Genomic DNA, 22311 nt, shown 5'->3' with positions numbered 1-22311 from the left:
ATATTTGGGGAATGTAGATGGAAAATTTGAAATATGGGGTAATATTAACGAATTTAGTGGCGTGGAAAACAGATAAAAATTCATCACACTGATTTTTACTTTCAAAGTCGAGTATTAAGCTTAACCGTTTCAAAACGGTTTAATTTGATGCAAATTTACATTTTACAGGTTGAGATTTTATTATCTTTCAATTGTTATCAATTCTATATTTTTCTTCTCCTTTCTTGACAAAAGCTTTGTGAATTTCAGTATACAGTTGTTTATGAAGTGGAGGTACAAACGAACGACTCCTCGTATAATATTGAGAAAAAAAGTCTTTTAAACATGGGCCCGCAAAACTCTGCTTAAACATCTTTTTGAACGAATCAATGACAAACGTAACCTAGAAAATCCAGACAAAAAATGTTAAAATCAACACCTTCATTACCATAACTAATTCAGTGCGTTCATGCGTACGTCCCATAAAAACCATCGAAAAACCTCCTCTCTTCTTCTTCTTCCAACCCGGTTATAAGTCAATGGTATCGTCCATCGAATCGCAGTACTTAAAGTTGCAATTAAAACGCAATCGAAGCTTTATACCATCGAGCGTTGGAGGTCGATCCGCTGCCAATGACACAAACGACAAGAAGAAGACGAAGAATGCGACTCTGTCGGTTCTTAATATAGCCAAGACGACCTCCGCAACGCGATTGCTACGGACCGTGGATTTTCTCACCAAGCAGCAGCTCATTACGTTTTGGAGGCCTCCTGGGTACTCAATGGAACACGCCGATGACGGTACAACTGTCATCCCACTCCGATCGTCTGTAATCTAAGCTGCTTATTAGCATAACTTCCAATTATAATCGCTTAATAAATGCGTATGTAAATGCTGTTCTGTGGATAACTGATTTCTTGGGGTTTTTCTCTCGGTTTACAGTCTCAGATCGGCTGATAGGGAATCTGCTCGTCCAGGAAACCATTACAGCCGATGAAAGATTTACTTGGTGTAAATAAGATGAGAAAAAGCTAATGAACAACGATAACATCGTAGAGAAGTTCAACTTTTTTCTTGCAAGGCTTTAAATACTGTTTACATTTGAATCTGCTCAATTACTCGATTGATAGAACCCTAAGATGTCACTTATATGATGGATTCTCAACAAAATGAAATAACTTCAATGAGAAGCTGTACTATTGGGCCAATTCATTTTAGTTCGCTCCAGAATGAGCTGCATATCAAGCTTTTATAGGTAAAAGTTCAACTACCCTGCGATGTTATCTATTAGCTTTTTCCTATCTCATTCACAGCAAGTAAAACTTTCAAACGATTCCATCTATTATAGATCGTAGAGAAGCTAAATTTCAACCCAACTGATACGTTATCCACAGAATTCGAAATATTTCGTGGGATTCCTCAAGGCTGCATTATTGGTCCCATTCTATTCAGTTTTCTCTAGTATAAGCTATGAAAATTGAAATTATCTCTTAATTGATTAATTCAAGGCAGCTAACATTTAACTACCTCAAGACAGTTCACTTAAGGATCTGCTAAATCTATAACAGCATTCAATTCGTTTAGGTCTCTCGCAAATGATTTCCACGAAATACGAAATGTTAAATGGGGCACCAGAAGGCAATATTATGGACCCATCGCGAAATGAGCATCATTGCATTTAGTTCTCTATGTACCTTAACTTTCGATTAGTATATTACAGGCAATTCTGAATTCTGCTCAACGTATTTGTCTCTTGAGTTCCTTGGAACCACATAGTTAAGCGATGGGTTACCCCAAGGTTGCATTTTAGGGCCAATTTAATCCACAACTTTGGAAAAGAAACTAGAATAAGTGGACAAAAATTTCAAATTATTGTGTCTCCATCAGGCTTTATTTTTTGGCGTTTTTTCTAGATTATAAGTTGCTAACCTCCTTGTTGCTCTCTTGTAAGATGAAGTACCACCTTAAATAAAGTAAATAGATGAAAAATCACATAGATACTATGATTATCAATGGACTATTGAAAAATTATGATTAGTATTTCGAATCCCATCAGATCCAACGGACGTAATTGAACTATCGCCATCTATCGTTAATGTCTGGACTTAACGAACCACCCGGTACTCTCTCGCGATAGTTGTTCTTTGAGGACGATCGAAGCACCCATAAAATATCTAACTTATTATTCTCGTGGAGAGCTGAACTACGAATGGTTAGCCCCGGGATTGGCAAGTTTATATTGATTTTTTTGGAGCATTGCACCTGTTAATCTCGATCCGAACCTATAAACAATTGTAATTGGCAGTAAAACTATGAAATACGGCCATTCCCCGAGAGTGGTTATGACAGAACGTAGCAGATTACGAATCAATTGTGTTCAATGATAACGCTCAGTTGTAATGTTGGGTAAACAAGGCATTATTCCGTGAGAAGTACTTATCGCAGATATCTGTGAATAATTTGCTATCAATAAGCGCCAATTAGATGGAATTATCCGAATATCGATTGGGTTAGCCGGATCAACTTGTCGAAAGCATACACTGCAAAACTGTGGCACGTGTAAAGGAATTCTCTTCGCCTCGCATCATAATTTTACATTCTTTTGTTGGTAATTAGTTTTCGTGAGATTTAACTTCTGGAATTGTTCTTGGAAAAATATTCCAACCTACCATAAAATTTGCCACAGATTGTTTCTTGAATTCCTTGGTTATGCATCCCAGCGCTTCATTCAAGAAGCCGTTTGAGCAAAGTTTGGATTAGGGATTTACGATTTGACTCAATATTCAAGCTACTTGACTTGATATTCAAGCTACATGACTTGATATTCAAGCTACTTGACTTGATATTCAAGCTACGTGACTTGAGCTTGACTTGAAATCAACTCAAGTTCAAGTCAAGTAGTAGTTTGCCAAGTCCAGCATTTATTCTTTAGGTACTTGACTTATCATTGAAAAACTACTACTTGACTTGAGTTGATTTCATGTCGAGCTCAAGTCAAGTAGCTTGAATATCAAGTCAACCGTGAATCCTTAGTTTGGATGTACGGGGTTTCTCAATAACGGGTTCATCATTTTGTAATAAAAAAAGAGGATTGAGATAGATGACAACTTCAAAAGTAACAGCAGCCTAGATTAACCTTAGTTTTAATTCATTACGTCAAATGGAAAATGTTCATTGATAATCTAAGTGTGTGTAAATCTTGAAAAAACATATCTACGTTAGGATAATGCACAAATTGAAATAGAACACATTATTCAAGCGAAATTCCTCTCTCATATCCTATATTCGACTAATGTTCTTGGAAGACCCTGCTCCCACATATATCAGGACACTGTACACACATCCTGTGCAGTTGGCCGTTGTCAATTAACAGCGTTTGTAAACCCTATTAAACGTATTAGTTAAATAATTCCTGCATATTCGTCTTGCGTTTGGATAACAGTTACCAGGAATCTCCTATGGGTATGCAACCGAACAAGGGTATTGCTAATTGGTCCAATCGTTAATGATAATGTCGAATGCTTCGCTGATAAATTATTGAAAGAACACTATAGGATATCTCATTGTTAATTGTGAGGCGATTCCAGAGATTCCATCTGGAAGATACAAGGCAGGATGTTGTTAATCAAGGATTGCGATATTCTGGTGTCGATTGGCATTTCTCACGATTGGTCTCCAAGTGAATTGGGAGCAGTAATATGGGGATTTATCTGATGAAATATGGGCTATTTCCGTTTGAAGTAATCCTAGTGATTATTACCCAAAAACGAGGATTTTTAGCTGACCTACGGTTCGAGGAAAAAGGTCTAGCTCATAGTAAACAAAAAGAACTTTGAAACTTAGCTTAGTAAAAATCGACCACAACTTTTCACATACACTATAAAGTTAATCAAAGTTTGAGGACGAATTCGTCGAACCTTATTCTTTGAAACTCTTCGTGACGAAATTATAGTCTTCCTTTAAGTAGAACATGCGCTCAAATAGGCTATTTTGCTCATCCACTTAATTAGAACCAACAAAAAGCTCACCAGCAATTTTCTGTTAATCGAGTGTGAGTATTTCGTGGAACGATACTTTTTGTCGAGACCTCGTAGCCTTTTTCTGTATCTCCATCTATCCCGATGGGGTGCATCGATACTCCGAAGCGAATAAAAATAACACAGTTCCGGAATTTGAAGCCTCAGGCAGTCCGTTTTGGGCGTGGATGCACTCAACTAAAACTCTATTAATTGCCATGCTAAGCGATCGATGCGATCTGTGATCTCACATTGTAGGACCAAACAAGGTATCATTGTCCCATTGCTACAATTAAGATCTTGAAGGAAACGGCCGTATGCAACGTACCGACTGCAGTCCAACACGCCAGCGGCCCCAGAAACCAGTGGCGTGGAAGGGCCACTAACGCTTTTGAGAAAACTATGTCTAAACTTCAAACCACCTTTATTCTCAATCAGCTTGGAGATTTCTTGATTTTTTCCATTGAGTTGTTCCTACCATCATCTATTTCTATGATAGGATGCTGTTTACACTGATTCATCCAAAACTCTCGAGGAAATGCATCATACAACACTTTTGCAAGTTCTCTCGGATTATGACGTGGAATCAAATCTGTTGAGTTTGGTTAAATCATATCTGTGCAATAGATTTCACTACTTCATTATGAATTATGCTTATTCTTCCATTTCAGGGTTGAATCTGGAGTACCCCAGGGTTCTCATTTGGGACCATTTCTTTTTATTTCATATACCTACGATATCTGTAGATGTTTTGCAGATTCGGGAATAGGCACGTTGTGTGCAAGCTTGAGACTTATCAGAACGACTATTCTAGATCGATGAAGAATTATAGTGGATCAAACTCTCTTGTATCGAATAGTGAATGGTCACTCAAGATTTAAATCGAAGCGTTTTTGAAAATTGTTTGAGTATGTGAAGGGTTGCTGATCAGCGATGTCGGAAGTCCTTAAGGCATGTTATACCCTTGTCAACTAATAATGAATAGTCAATTAAAAGTGCAATTAAATGAAAATTCTTGCCAGGATGTGAGAGAGTGAAAAAAAAATTTGCTGAGTTTACAACAAGGGATCAAGCTGTAGACTTAAATTTCTATAAAAACGTTAAATTTGTACTGGTTCATCCAAGACACTTTGTAGAGTGATAAAATCCTTGTAGTGTAATCATTAGCTGCGCATAAACACAATAAGACCCTGTTTAACGTTGTCCCCAATACCCAATACATAACAATCGATTTTATCGCGCCACTTGCTCAATTCAAACGCAAGACGTCAGAGTCGAGTACAAAATGGACCCTAAATTAATAGTTAATGAGTTGGGGCACATTTATCTCCCTTGCGATCTACGCCATTGAACAATGCACGGCAATAAATCCATACCTTGCTCGTTGCCTTTACCATTCTTGCCTTAGCCAAGGTCTCACCGCGTGTGTATGTACCTGGCCATCGCACTGTGACTATCGACAATACGAAAAACAAGCTCATTCTGTATTATAATAATTCTCTTCGCGAGCTGAGATGATTTATTCTTTTCGTTGCTGTGTGTACTGCGGTAATTGGAAGAAAGATTGTGGATATGGAGGAGGAGGTAATACTTGGTTTAATGAGTTTACGACTTTCCGGAGCAGTTTGCGTTTGTTCAAGGTGCGAATGAACGTACGTGTTGTCTTGGTACGCGAGGTTGTCTGGCCTTATACATGTTAAATACATTGTACGTTTATTCATATAGTTCACCTCTGCTTCCTACTTTATAAGGAAATTCAGTAATAGGCTTTCCAATAGCGATGATATAATCTTTTTGTTTTTGATACAAAAATTTCATGTCTATAGCTTCATCAGGAACATAGAAAATTCAAGGAGTATATTTTGTCGAGGTATATAACTTTAAGTTGACATTACTGTTCAAGATGGCGACCGATTTAACAGCTGTGAAATGATTTATTCTCAGTTTGGTTTGGCAATTCATCATGAACGCTTGCAAATAGTACAATTTTATTTCGAAAATAATGGTTCTTTGCGGAATACGTATCGCGCACCACGTACATTTTATTTTGTTCAGCGATGAAGCGCACTTCTGGTTGAATGGCTACGTGAACAAACAAAACTACCGCATTTGGAGAGAAGCTAATCCTCAAGTGTATGTCGAAACACCGGTACATCCAGAAAAACTGACTGGTGCGCTTTATGGGCTGGTGGAATCATTGGTCCGTACTTCTTCAAAAACGATGATGGCCAGAACGTTACAGTCAATGGTGATCGGTATAAAGCCATGATTACTAACTTTTTCATTCCTGAATTGAACAACCATGATGTCCAGGAGCTGTGGTTCCAACAAGACGGCGCAACATGTCACATAGCTCGTGCCACAATCGATTTATTGAAAGACACGTTTAGTGACCGCCCAATTTCACGTTTTGGACCTGTGAATTGGCCTCCAAGGTCTTGTGATTTAACACCGCCATGTGGGGCTATGTGAAGTCATTGGTCTATGCGGATAAGCCACAAACCCTTGACCATTTGGAAGACAACATTCGCCGTGTTATTGCCGATATACGGCCACAAATGTTGGAAAAAGTAATCGAAGATTGAACGTCCAGATTGGACTACATCCGAGCCAGCCGTGGCGGTCATATGCCGGATATCATACTCAAAATGTAATGCCACAAGATTATCTTGCGGATGAATAAAATTCATGTCAATCGAATAATCCATCGTTGTTTCATTGCAATTTAAAGTTCTATAGCTCTAAAAAAACACCCTTTAGAATATTCATGTCAAGCTTTGTGCAGAATTTAGTGTTGAGCGAGTGACCAAAACGTGCAATTAATAGAGCAAATATATATTTTTATGGAGCATAAAAATAATGTGCAGTGTTGCCAGAACTATTGAATGATCAGGAGAAGTTAGGAATATTACAATAGTTCCAACTTTCAACGAAGAGAAGTACTTTCAGCATTTCGTCATTTTAACGATGCGAATTCAGCGGGAAGGTGTCGAAAAGAGCGTCTATCTCATCTCGGCGGGATCCGATGCGGAGGAGACCATCACCGCCCGGAAAAAAACCGGAGTGAACGGCCCGGCGAGCGGACAGAGATATGTTGGTGCATCCTCGGCGAGTTTCGCATGCAGTCTGGCCGGTTGAAAGCGGACGCTGATCTGACCCGCTGGTTGAAGGGCGTCGGTCGAACGCAGACGTGCCGACACCTCCATCGCCATATTAATTAACGTTCACGCGTCTCCGCGGACGATTTTTCTGGGGAAAAAACGGCCGAAAGTGCATTCTGCCGACGTCGACCAGATCGGACACGTGACTCGCAAAGTCCACATTCTTCCGCTGGCTGCTCCGCGACCTTGGAAGGAGTCGCTGAGGACGTCGACTTCGAGGAAAAACTGCGCGGATTTTGAAGGATTTGAAGTTTTTTTTAACAACATATAACTATGAAAAAACACATTTTATCAGAAATAAAATTCTATGGTTCTGAAAACACAATCCCCTCAAAATGTGTGAACCTCAATAACTTATTTATTTATATTTATTTATCTATAAAGGATGAAGACTTGAGGCAAAACCTATAAAACTCAAAAAAATTAACATGTACTACATTCTACGCAAAAAAATATATAAAAATTAGAAAAAAGAAAGAGTTAATCAAGGTGAGGAAAAAATAGTATATTATTCAACGAGCGGTAATGTAGGTCATAACTCACGCAGATGAAGTTTGCAGCACGAGCCGCAGGCGAGTGCTGTAATTCATCAAGTGAGTTATGACCATTACCGCAAGTTGAATACTATACTTTATCTACGACTATATCAATAAATACTAAGAAAAAATACAGCCCTAGAATATAGACAGAAGGAACGGAAAGTAAACATTTGTGCTCGATCCCGAGTACAAGAGAGATGGAAACTTAGTGTCGCCAATCACACTCGAACTAGCTTCTGCTAGCTCGAATTTTGTGCAGAGTACAGAGATAGAACTTTATTGAAAAACCTTAATAGTTCCCTGTAAACGATGACTTACTGCTTACTGCTACACATATCTTGAAAATTTCTCCTTTAAATTTTTTTCGGGCGAGTAATTCTGTATGGTAACATTAGCTGTTCCTCTTTTGGAAATGTATGTATAATATATCATCTTCACTGTCTGAATTAATCGTTTTAAGCAGAAAATCACAATAATTAGATGTCAACTTAATTTGAAAACGTCAAAATTATTAAAGTGACATTCCGTCGGATATTCCTCCCCTCAATAACAATAATGGAATGTTCCCTTTCGGCCAATCGAATAGAAGCAGAGAAGTATAGAAACACAGATCCATCTTTTCCGATTTATTATAGTGAGTTATTATAACTCACGCTGTTCGTTAATAGATGCTATTAATTGCTCAAAAGCAGTTGAATAATAAATATATAATTCAATAGGAGTAGATAAATTCACTTATTCAATGATTACCTTATATTAAAATCAGTTTAGAAGATAAACCCTAAAATTTAATAAGACTTTCGACTGATGGCTACTGAACATTCAAAGTCTTTCAAACTATCACACCATTTTTCTAAGTGATTACATTGACTAATTCCTCCCTCTTTCCATTTCAGGTTGCAAGATCAAAGCTCTACGAGCCAAGACAAACACATACATCAAAACGCCAGTCCGTGGAGAGGAGCCAGTATTCGTTGTGACCGGACGCAAGGAGGATGTAGCCAAGGCCAAAAGGGAGATCCTCTCCGCAGCCGAACACTTCTCGCAAATCAGGGCTTCCAGAAAGAACAACTTAGCCGGATTGGGTTCAGGTGCTAGTACACCTCCTGGTCCACCTGCCAATGTACCAGGTCACATCACCATTCAGGTCAGAGTACCATATAGGGTTGTAGGCTTAGTAGTGGGTCCCAAAGGCGCCACCATCAAGCGAATCCAACATCAGACCCACACCTACATCGTGACTCCCAGCCGTGACAAGGAACCAGTTTTTGAAGTCACCGGACTGCCAGAGAATGTCGAAGCTGCGAAGAGGGAAATCGAGGCACACATAGCCATGCGTACGGGCACCGGAAGCTCCTTGAACGGTTTGGGAAACCTAGGCTTGGACGACAATGACCTCATCACCTCCCTTTACAAATCTGGCCTCAACTCGATCATGAACTACATCGATTCAGCGACTGATCCATTTCCGACCATGACTTCGTCAACAGGCAGCACTGGAGCCTTCTCAAGCTCCGGATCTTGTTCTAGCAGTTCCTCAAATGCAGGAGGTCGAGGAGACCTTGGCGCCATCTGGAGTTCGAACGACAGAGATGAAGGTCTTGGGGAATCCCCTAGTTTCGATAGTTCCACCGCTATCTCGAGTATCTGGTCGTATCCTACTGCTTCAGTAACGTCAAGACCTTCACCGCCAAACAGCGCAAGTCCTTCCGATTCTCTGTTAGGTTCCTCGAAGTGTCTGGTGTGCTCCGAAGGCAAGGTGACCCACGCCTTGGTGCCCTGCGGTCACAACTTCTTCTGCATGGACTGCGCGAAGAGGGTCTGCGAAGGCAGCGATTCTTCTTGTCCCGTCTGCTCGATAAGGGCCATCCAAGCCATCCGCATCTACTCCCCCAACCCTTAAGTTGGCCGATCGATGATCTCGTCGCTCATCCTACCTACCCCTACACCCCCCCACATTCCCCTTGGGCCATCGCGACCCGCGCCCTGTGTTCAACTCCGCCGCGCACGGCAATCTTCGATCCGCACCGGAATACAACGAATGCTAAAGTCCTAGAGAAAAGTTTCTTTGATTGTGTTGAATTTATATTTGTTTTTATTTTAGATTTTTATGGGTTTTACGATCTTACTGTGCGCTTCGAAGCATTGCCGACGGGACGGACGTAGTCAACATAATATGCCAGTTCTTGAATATTATATCACTGTTTTTTAGTGTAAGAATTGAATATTGATTTATTTTCCTCCTTTTATTTTGTATTTTTATATGTATTTGAGAAATCGAAATGAATTTTCGCCACCTTCCTCTGATAAAAAAAAGACATCTTGACGCGACACTATATTAACGTAAAAATAAATGTAAATTTTATACATATTCGATGATAAGTGTTTCGTTGTTTTTTAAATATATTTTTTTAAGTTTTGCCATGTGAAGTGTCACATTATTAAAGTCTGAATCAGCAATTCTCAAAATATTATTTAAGTATATATTATATATATTAATATTTAAAGTTGAAAAATAATATATGAATAAAAATATAGCAAAACCTTAAAATGAAAAAATATACGTGAATATGGCAGTGAGCATATTTAGGTTTTGAGAAGAGAGAAAAGGTGGATTTCGCGTGAATGTGCGACGAGCAAACGAGAGTATGCAGCGGCGGGTTTCTTGGGGGGGCCAATCGGCTGTGATCTGAACTGCCACGTCGTGAAAGCTCCGACCATGGGACCACCCCCAATAATAACTACATACATATCCCTTATTGTTAGTTAATCGCTCTTGTTGCTATTGTTCTGTTATGTCATGTGATGTGATACATATATTAATATATTAAGTAAACTATATTTCTTATAGCCTATAAGTTATGAGAGATACTCTATTTGGTGGTCAAAGTCGGAGGTTAGCGCACGCTGCTGAAAAAAGTTTTCCCTCTGTCCCCGGCCCCCCTCCCATCTAGGGGGCTTGCGGGGGCAGAGACACAATCCCCACTCGAAAGAATGCATCCTTTCGGCTCGAATTTTCCATTACTCACCTACTTTTATTATTTAATTTTTTTTTATTTTCATCTAAAAAGATATTCGGGTTCTTTCGGGTGTTGCCGCAACTATCTATTTTCACCGTCATCCTAGGTTTGCGTGGCCCCCACCTGCGTTCTCGTGCTCTTTTTCATTCTTCAGTATTCACACATCGCTATTTTGGATCGCCGTTTCAATGTTTCTTTTTTTCGTTCAATTTTATTTCATGTACCTTTCTTGCGGACAACATTTACTTATATCCTTTTTTTTAAACTCCATTTTTGCACGCCACTGGTAACGCTGACTGATCGGCTGCCCTCGACAGACGTCCTGCTTAGATTATATAATTAATATATCTTATTATATCACTTAGGATAACATATATTTGTTTTTATTTATTTTTTTATTCAGCCAATTAAAATTGTCGTTATTAGATAAATTTTATATATTTTATATTATTATTATTAATATTATCTGCGTGGTCAGTCAGAGGCACCCGAAGGCGCAGCGTTATCTCGAACTTCGTTTGTTTATTAGTAGGACTGTATATAAGTTGTTGTTTTATAGCTATTAATACCATATTTTCTGGATTACCCCAGATGAACCTTATTAATTATTATTATTTTATTTTTTTACATATTTTTGTGAAGATATTTAACTATTAATGTTAGTACAAGTACATGTTCACACACGTGTGCAGAGTGACTGTTTGAAATAGTTTAATTGGATTTTTGATTAATAATTATATTTATATTGATATTTTAAATGATGAAACAATCCAAAAGGTGATTTTTTTTGTCTTTTTCTATTGATTTTTTGAAGATTAAATGTATAAGTGTGTTTTCTATTTAGAAATTTATAAATTAGTACGAATTTTTTATGATACGACTGACCTACGCTTAAGAAATTTTCGCTTTCCGGTCATCGTCTAACGAACGTCAAAAGGCAAAGCTGGTATTTATTTTTATTTATCCTATGAAGAAACCACATAAGACTAAACCAAACTTTGCCCTTCGACCATATCTTAGATAACTAGCGAATATTTAAGATATTGACTTTTTAATAAAATTGCTACCAAATATTGTAATAAAATTCGTGATTTATATTTTTGTTTTTTTATTTTTTTTTCTCCAACATTCTTTTCCCCCCGTCCTGCATGTTCCATGTGATCACTGTTGAGTTGTTCTGTTTGGTGTTGTACATCATTCCATTGTATGCTTTGTGGGTACTGTAGTGTTAGAAGTAGCTCATGAGGCACATTCGAGAAACATCTCTTATAGTAAAGTCGCGTTTTATATTTTAATACCCCCGTATTCGCATATGAAGATATTTTATTAAAATGTAAACATAGACTATAACCATTGAAATGATTGACGAAACTGCTCAAAGGATTGAAGCTAGAGGTATTTTATATTTTCGGGTAAAAGATGTGACGTCTACTAGGAATTTTGAGGTTAGGAAATAAGTCTAGAAGCATGATTAGTTTACTGACGTCGCACTTTAGGGCACGACCGATGTTTTGTTTCGAACGAAAGTCTTCCCCACCCCGAAAATCATCTACTCTGCACCAATCGGTACGGAGTAATATTTTGTTTTTAATGGATCGCAAATACGTAGAGTTCTCATTGAATTTGGATAGTCTAATCGGCTCTTTCATTGCTGTATTTTGATGTTTTTATGTAATACTATATTCATAATTATAGCGCCGGGGCTTAACTCAAAGATTTTGATAGTTGGCAACACTTATCCCCACAACCCGACCAGTTTTACCAAAAGACACGCGATCCCTCGGTTTTTTATGTTGGTGTCATTTGTTCAACTGACAGCTAGTACTTAGAACTAATAGAAGTGTTGCCAACGGAACGTTAGGGAATGCTGTAGATCGAAAGGCGCTGCAATAATTATTATTATTATTAGGAAGTATCTAATCGCGTATTCATTGTTTCGCTGCTACAAGTAGTGGCGCCATCTTCACAATTTGACTGCGAAAACATTAAATTGCAAATCACACTGTATATTAGCATATTTTTGAAACATAATATACAGGCCTAACTACAACGTTTAAGTAATAATATCTATATTTCATAATTATATATGAAGGTAATTTTTGACATAGATAAACAAATTACATATAGATGTTTTTAGATGAAACTGTATTTATATTGTAACAATGAATTACATGAAAAATATTTATATTACTAAAGTATATCTTTTTGTAGCCTCCTGTAAAAGACAAAAGCTTAGGGTCGCAGGTTTGACTGTATTTTGATCTCGTTAGGCCGATATGTAGGTTGAGTAATCTCAAAGCGAGTTTCAACTCTTGTATCCTGTCATCAAACCTCGTCCCAAATGGAACTCTCTAAGGCCAAATTTTAAAAGCAATCCAGACAAATCGATCTAATGAAATATCACCAAATCCATTACAAGATAAGTTTTTAAAAGCGGGAATATTATTGAAACTGTCTGAATCATTGCGTCGCGTTACTTTTGGACCATCAGGGTATTATTTCCAAAAATTAACAGCTGATCGAGAGAGTGCAACCAGCATTTAGTATATTATATCAAAATTTTGTCTTCTAATCGTAACTCAAAGCAATAAAGTATCGAAAATAACTATAAAAATAGTTGACATACTATAAATTTAACTTTAATATTCAAATTTATACTAAACAAGGTAGAGTAGATCAATAATAATTATCAGAGGCAACTTACGACCCGAGCTGTCACCCGCTCAGCATTTATAAAATATGATATTATACTAAAATTATTATATATTATTATAGCTGCAAAAAATGTTGAAAATATTTCTATAAAATAATAATTGTATGTATGGTTATTGGTTTCAACGTAATTTTATGAATAAATTCACATTCTTTGATGTTTACGTTGGAAAAGGCTTTACAGCTGTTGATTTTTAAATTAAATATTTTTCGTTTCAACTTATATAAATTTGCTGTCCACAATTGATATAATACGAAGCTAATGTCAATTTTATCTAGGACATTGACGCCTAGATAATCTATTAGGAAAATTATTCTCAACCTCTTGCAGATATTCAGTTGATCTCTCCTCTTTTTAACTATCTCAATAATAATTGACAAATTTTGAATAAATTAGTTTATAATAAACTAAATCAAATTAAATACATCAATAGAAAAAATTCAGGTTAAAATTTCAATGATGATGTGATTCCTTGATTGTTGTTTATTCAGGCGAAAATATTAATAATTAATTAATAATTATTGAAGGTTTAAAAAAAATACTAATAAACTAATATACTGGATGAAAAACATGAGTTAACTATAAGAGAGAATTACAACCGACAATCATTTCCCCATAAAATAAATAGTTGAACAAAAGGAAATAATCACATCAAAAGATAATAAATCAGTTTATATCAACTGTTGGACAGTTTGGAAAGACCAATCAATATTTTAACGATTTCAATACGAGAGATTGACAGAGTAAAAAGAAAATCTGCTTCGATAAGAACCAGATGTGGGGTGAATATGGAAGCAAGCTGAACAAACTTAGCACAATAATTTGATCATATCAAAGCTTCACTGTGATTCGTAAGACTGACTTAACGTTATTTCGGAACAAAAAAGAACGAAAGTCTCCAAAAAACAATATTGATTTCATTTCAATTCAATCAGTTGAAAATCAACGGCGGTAAAGCGTAGCTGAAAATGAGATTTGAGTGTGATTGTGCATATTTTTCCAGGTTACTGAAATTTAAAAAAAAAATAGAGATATTTAGATACGGTTTCTATCACAATATATTGATAAGTATACTATATTGAAATTTGAAATTTAATAATAATATGAAATATTTAAATGCTTTATGTAAGTTGTATCATCACTGTTGCTTTCAATCAGATCAAATAGTTACAAGTTTTTACTTAAATGGCCACACAAAGACAGAATATTTAAAATTCGGGGAACAGTATCAAACATCGACATAATTAATATGTATTCTAAAAACCTGATATTGTAATTTTGGTGCCAAAGTGAAAAGTTACTAAACATTTGCTATGTAGTTATAATTTTATGTATATTCGAAGCAATAATCAAGAATTAGATTCAAAAACTGGTATTATTATATTAAGTGTAAAACAGCAATATACTTAATTTTATTCCACATAGCAAAGTGATAATATTTACAACCTTCAGGTGACCAATTGATCAGTAAAGTACTTTGCTTTCATCTTTTTTCTTCCTGTTTCCATCTTCTTCTTACTGCGTCGATTTTTTCTGGGAATTGGCATCAACTTGTATCTTCTTTTCTGGTAGTGAAAGCTAAGCTAAATCAAATGAATTTTCATATTCCATCAAACTATAGCTTTCATCATCTGACTACATTTCTTTATGATGAAGCTAGTATGTAGAGAAGTATCAGGGTTACGTACATATAGTTTTGCATGATGTACTTAAAATATATATACCTAAGTATCCAAATAGGTTGTGTCTATCCTTAAAATTTAATGCGCACTATGCAAATCACATTAGTAATTTTATAGAACCCGTAAAAAAAAACAGTCAAATCGTTATATTTTCATATTTGATCGAGATTTTTTAAAAGTGCGTCAAGATAATCTCGTAATAAAATTAATAATATAAAAATTCATCTGATATATTTCATTATAAGTATGTCGTGAAGTCTTTTAATAGTTTGTTTGAGCTCGCTTACTGGACTTTATCGCTTACCTGATTTCCAAATTTTCGGCTAAATGTATATTAGAGTATATTTTTGAATGAATTCATTTTATTAGATTTTATGATGGTTTCGATCATGAATAGGAGTTCCACTGAACGTGTTCTCGAAAAAATATTATTAAATTGTGAATGTTTATGATGTGTAATATGTAACAATATGTATTTCCACAAAATACTCCATGATTCGAACTTTCCCAAAGCTTCAGAGGTTCATCTATAACATAGAAAAAAATTGCAACAAGAATTGAACTCCTTTGAGTACTTAGATAAATTAAATTGTTAGGAGGTTTGTTGAATAGACACTCTGTAAAGTTTTAGGAAGGTTCTTCATTTTAAATGACCTACTTATCTAATTGTGAGGATGTTAATAAGTATTAAAATCGAAATAAAAATTCCCTCGTGGTGTTATATACCCGATAAAATATTTTAATATCTATCGACGAATAAGTATTCTCGTTGCATAATCTTAATATTATGCGTATAGTATTTTGTACGAGTACACGTTTTTGGGAAGTAATATTAATAATCTCTTCTCAATATTATCTTTCTACATACTAAATACATATATTGAATGTTGCTAAAAAACCATTATATTACCTAATTTATTTTATCATACACCAGTGAATATATACATTATAGGTATATTATATATTTAGTGAATTATATTATGATAATAAAATGTATTTGTATGCAATATTGTGTTTCTTTTATTGCAACAATTGCCATTCGTTCGGGTATTTCATCCGATATTCTGGAATTATTCAATTAAAATTGAAGGAATCTGATAGAAACTGAAGTCAATTTCATGAAGACAGAATAGTTTCGAACAAACTTCCACAAAAAAATATTGCAAATAAAGGGTGTTTTTTTAGAGCTATAGAACTTTAAATTGCAATAAGACAACGACGGATTACGGATTATTTGATTGACATTAATTTTATTTATCCGAAAGATAATCTTGTGGCATTACATTTTGAATATGATTTCTGGCATATGACTGCCACAGCTGGCTCGGATGTACTCCAATCTGGACGTCCAATTTTCGATGACTTTTTCCAACATTTGTGGCCGTATATCGGCAATAACACGGCGAATGCTGTCTTCCAAATGGTCAAGGGTTTGTGGCTTATCCGCATAGACCAATGACTTTACATACCCCCACAGAAAGTAGTCTAGCGGTGTTAAATCACAAGATCTTGGAGGCCAATTCACAGGTCCAAAACGTGAAATTAGGCGGTCACCAAACGTGTCTTTCAATAAATCGATTGTGGCACGAGCTGTGTGACATGTTGCGCCGTCTTGTTGGAACCACAGCTTCTGGACATCATGGTTGTTCAATTCAGGAAAGAAAAAGTTAGTAATCATGGCTCTATACCGCTCACCATTGACTGTAACGTTCTGGCCATCATCGTTTTTGAAGAAGTACGGACCAATGATTCCACCAGCCCATAAAGCGCACCAAACAGTCAGTTTTTCTGGATGTAACGGTGTTTCGACAATCGACATACACTTGAGGATTAGCTTCACTCCAAATGCGGCAGTTTTGTTTGTTGACGTAGCCATTCAACCAGAAGTGCGCTTCATCGCTAATGGACGTAGTGCGCGATACGTATTCCGCACAGAACCATTATTTTCGAAATAAAATTGCACTATTTGCAAGCGTTGTTCAGGCGTGAGTCTATTCATTATGAATTGCCAAACCAAACAGAGAATAAATCACTTGACAGCTGTTAAATAGGTCACGATCTTGAACACTAATGCCAACTTAAAGTTTTATACCTCGAAAAAAAACACCCGTTATAATCTTTCAATGTGTCAGTGGAAAATGCAATTTGTCAACTAAAATGCCAAAATTGTTGCATACTTCATAGAGGACTTATTCGAATGGGTAAACAAATTGATTGGAAGATTATTTGTGATAAAATTCCAACAGACTCCTTAGTAAAAACCATTTTCGTTATAACGCAATAACTGGATAAAAGTCAACAACCTCTAATAATGTTGCTGTAAAGCTCATTCATCGTAAATTCCAGAATATCCACTTCCTGATATTCCCCCAATATTCTTTTCTGACTACCCAATAAAACCAACAATGAATCTCGCAAAACTGGATTATATAAGCAATAATCCTCTTGAAAAGGAGAAATTCTTCCAGTGGAAAAAAAGATTGATATCCCCAATTCAAAAGGTACACACGCTTCTGTAGGCATTTTCATTCGAGAAGAAATTACGAATGGTTTTGGTCATTGTATGCTTATTTCACAATGGATTCCAGTTTCGTTTTGAGAGCCCTTCAACAAAGGATGTAAAAGTTTGTCCTCAACTTGGAATTCCTTATTATTGAAAGTGCAGCTGCAAAGGAAACGAAGGTTATTATTTGTTCGCCTTCTTTGGTGAAATTTGGGACACAAAACTTGAGCCCTGGGCTAAAAGTGCTGAGCGAAAGCAAAACAAATTTTTCCAAGAATATTCCATCGAAATATGTAGACTTCTTTTTAGTCAGTTCATAAAGTTAGATTTGATTTCACATTCCTAATTTTTCGTTCTATCGTGAGCGTGGAAACATTATTTTTTGAGCACTTACCTACCAACCGTCAAATATCGTTTACATTATTTGCAACGATACGTATATCGATAGTTTAGATATCTAAGAATTCGAATATCGAAGAACAAAGATAAAGACAGTAGGTACAAGGTCATTTGAAGAACTCTAACATCTGTTCGAGGGAAGGGAGGTACAAGTAGATTTTCGATACTCTTCTTGAATGATTCTGGTTACGAAATTTTGCACACACACTGCGGCATTCAAGATCTATAAATAACCTAGAACTTTCAAGTTTCTAGGTCCTTCTGTCAGAAAGTTATTGTGTATACTGTCGGACGGACAGAATCGAATTTGAACATGTATTTATCATCATTCCTTGCTCAAAATTCTAAAATAACAGGCATTGTGTGCATATGGAATATTTTCTCAATTATAATATAAATTCGATTATAAAATTCAACTATCGAATTCAATCGATTCAGGCCACTTTCAGTATTATAAATATTATGTAATATGTTTAAATCTTTCTTCATAATCCGATACAGAAAAGGTTGAGATATATTCAGATTCAGTTCAATCCTCAGAGTAATAAACATAAGTAGAGGAAGCATATGTCATTTTCAGTGAGCAAAAATTTTTTCCCCAACATGAACTATCTGATTTGACATGAAGCGCGCGGAAATGAAAACATATCAGTGATATGATATTTCACTCAGTTCGCGAGTTTCGTCTGAAAGAACGCACTTCTTATGTCCCATAGTTAATCAACGTTCCATATTAACTCAAATATATTGAAATAAATACCTAAATATATCAGAAATTCAGAAAACAAACTTCAAGCGCACCAAACGACGTGAAACAACCGATGACACTAGGAGAGCAAAAGTTGCCAAACCTTGGATTTCAGCAGGTAGGTACAGAAAATAATAAATACTCTGCTTCTTATAAATTCGACAATTAGGAAAAATATCGGATTCCAAAGATTCATATTTGCATATTTAATCGGGAATCACTCAAATATATTTCATTCAATATAACATAGATTCATAATGATATAGTAAAATTTGGATTTGAAAATATATCACAATCCGACAACGTAATCTAACCATGTTAGGGACATGTAAAAATTACTTATACTCCCTCTATCTATGTTTATTACTCTATGGTTCAATTGAAAGGGTAGCAATTTTATGAAAGGACACAAATGCTAAATCTTATTACCAATGGGACCAACTTGGATTCTCGGATATAAGGATGACAAAAGCCTTGTCAGAGCAATTAAGTCCTAGTGTTTTTAGCTGGGAAATAGGACGTTACAAAGAAGTCAAGTAGTAGTTTTTCAATGTCAAATCAAGTACTCAACTTGACATAGAAAAATTATTGCTTGACTTGAACTTAAGTTAATTCCAAGTCAAGACCAAGTCAATTGAATTGAATATCAAGTCAAGTAGTTTGAATATCAAGTCAAGCCGTGAATCCCAATTCCTATTTACTTCAGAAACAGCATAAAATATTGTAATTAACCTAGATGAAGAATTGTTTTCTGGTTATTTGAGACTTCGCACACTTTATTTAAAATCCTATGTTACAATATGCAAAATGAAATATAATTAAATAGTATCCAAGAATATTTGTGGAAATTACTTTGTTCTATTTTAATTTTTAATGAATTTCCATCAAGAAAAGTCTGAATCCATTAAACAATATGAAGATATTGAATTTCTGATATTGATCGATTTGAAACTTTCCTCCCCAAATTGGTTAAAAGAAACCCTTACTGTCTCGAAATGAAAAAAAAAACAAAAACGAACGATAACCCGATGTTACCATCGTTGGTATCAAGCGGTGCCAGGACCAAATCCTGATTACGTTCATTGGTCACGCTCCTGTCGCTGAAGTCACCTGGTAGGCCTGTCCTTGCCAGGGATTATCACGATTCCGAATAAAATGCTAATAAATTAAGGTGGTCGAAAACTGAGGGTGGAAGCACGTGCCCCAACCCGTTTTCATAATGGATAAAATATTTCAGAACCTAAGGGGAGACTGCTTCCATCGAGCTCATAACTAAATTCGGATCTTACCTTTATAGGCAGGGGTGGATTTTTTCTTCTTTGAATTATATATGCCTCTGGAGGGAGAAGGGGATGAAATTTAGTGAGGCAATGTTCGGCTGTATTAATTTATTTGATGGGCATAAATTTGGATATTCATATGCTTATGGATCCTTCTCGTGAAGGCTTTGAGAGTTGGGGGTGGTTATTTTTTATTAATATAGGGTATTTTTTTTCGAGGTATATAACTTTAAGTTGACATTACTGTTCAAGATGGCGACCGATTTAACAGCTATCAAGTGATTTATTCTTAGTTTGGTTTGGCAATTCATCATGAATAGACTCACGCCTGAACAACGCTTGCAAAAAGTGCAATTTTATTTCGAAAATAATGGTTCTGTGCGGAATACGTATCGCGCACTACGTCCATTTTATTTTGTTTAGCGATGAAGCGCGCTTAAGGTTGAATGGCTACGTCAACAAACAAAACTGCCGCATTTGGAGTGAAGCTAATCCTCAAGTGTAAGTCGAAACACCGTTACATCCAGAAAAACTGACTGTTTGGTGCGCTTTATCGGCTGGTAGAATCATTGGTCCGTACTTCTTCAAAAACGATGATGGCCAGACGTTACAGTCAATGGTGATCGGTATAGAGCCATGATTACTAATTTTTTCATTCCCGAATTGAACAACCATGATGTCCAGGAGCTGTGGTTCCAACAAGTCACACAGCTCGTGCCACAATCAATTTATTGAAAGACACGTTTGGTGACTGCCTAATTTCACGTTTTGGCCTGTGAATTGGCCTCCAAGATCTTGTGATTTAACACCACTAGACTACTTTCTGTGGGGCTATGTAAAGTCATTGGTCTATGCGGATAAGCCACAAACCCTTGACTATTTGGAAGACAACATTCGCCGTGTTATTGCCGATATACGGCCACAAATGTTGGAAAAAGTCATCGAAAATTGGACGTCCAGATTGGACTACATCCAAGCCAGCCGTGGCGGTCATATGCCAGAAATCATATTTATAATGTAATGCCACAAGATTATCTTGCGGATAAATAAAATTCATGTCAATCGAATAATCCATCGTTGTTTTATTGCAATTTAAAGTTCTATAGCTCTAAAAAAAACTCCCTTTATATGGACCAAATCTGACTGAGAGTTCCGTATATATAGCAGTTCCAACGTTGTTCATCTGTCTATTTCAAAACTGCAGATTTTGCCAAAAATAAAAATTGAATTTAGGTGCAAAAAGCCTCTTGCAGAACTATTGACTGCAAAACAAGAACCATGAAAAATTTAAGAATATCAACAAAAAAACTCAAGAATTACGTGAACACAAAACTAAATGTGATAAATAGTGATTTCAAGCTCAATGAACATTACATTTTACATTATCAAAACCACAAAAATATCGAGAAAATTATTGAAAAGGAAATGCCTAAAACACCCTTAAAAATTAAATATGGAATCAGGAGCTTTTGAACTTTCGTCATAAATGAGTCAATTGTTTTTGACTTCACTTCAGTACTTCTTTCCTTTAATAATAATTAATAATAGACAGATGTTCTTTAAGTTAAAGTTTTGAATAATATGATGATGATATTCCACGAAAAACTGCCTCATTATTATCTGTTCAAATGTGTTATAAATTAGACTATTCAAGTTAAAATGATTCAAAACGGGCAAATCCTTCGAATAGTGAGAATCCGTTGATGGCGATTTCTCATAGACGAAAGCTCGTGGGACTGTGTGAATTGTGGACCGGAATAACCTGCCCTTGCAGATGGCTTTATTGTTGAAATATCACCTTCTTTTTCCGGGGTCCTCATCCTACATCCTGCGGAATCACAGCTCGTTTATAATCTATTTGTCGCGTAAGGGAGAAAAAATGGTTAGTTTGGACAGCCCGGGAACGGTTTTCTCAAGTTATGTGCGATAAGGGACACTGGAGACTGTATTTTTTATCGATTTATGGGCGTTCTCAACTACACTGGTCAACAAAAAAATTTTTGTTCGTAGAGTGACACGAATTTTTGTTTTCAGTGTATGAAAACTGACAGCATATGTTTATACGAGTACTTATTCACTCAAATTTTGCTATAGGCTTGAAACTATAATAATAATGATAAAATATATTTATCCTTCAAAACCACAGATTTACATGTATGAATACAAAAGGTATAGGATATGTCCGAAATGATTATATAACGGGTGTTTTTTTTCGAGGTATATAACTTTAAAATGGCATTACTGTTCAAGATGGCGACCGATTTAACAGC

The 22311-nt window shown here is 36.0% G+C and overlaps 1 protein-coding gene across 1 annotated transcript in view; it reads left to right on the top strand.

Moving 5' to 3' along the window:
• Positions 1-11813, top strand: part of LOC123675872 (RNA-binding protein MEX3B) — a 71724-nt gene extending 59911 nt beyond the window's left edge. The window contains exon 2 of the mRNA XM_045611412.1: positions 8593-11813. Within this exon, the coding sequence (XP_045467368.1) occupies positions 8593-9599 (1007 nt within the window). The 3' untranslated portion in view covers positions 9600-11813. The remainder of the gene's footprint in view (positions 1-8592) is intronic.
• The last annotated feature ends 10498 nt before the right edge of the window (positions 11814-22311 follow it).

The sequence above is a fragment of the Harmonia axyridis genome, chromosome 3 (genome assembly GCF_914767665.1).
Source record: "Harmonia axyridis chromosome 3, icHarAxyr1.1, whole genome shotgun sequence".
Taxonomy (NCBI): Eukaryota; Metazoa; Arthropoda; class Insecta; order Coleoptera; family Coccinellidae; genus Harmonia; species Harmonia axyridis.
Note: the sequence above shows the minus strand (reverse complement) of the source record. Positions and strands in the feature narration are given on the sequence as shown.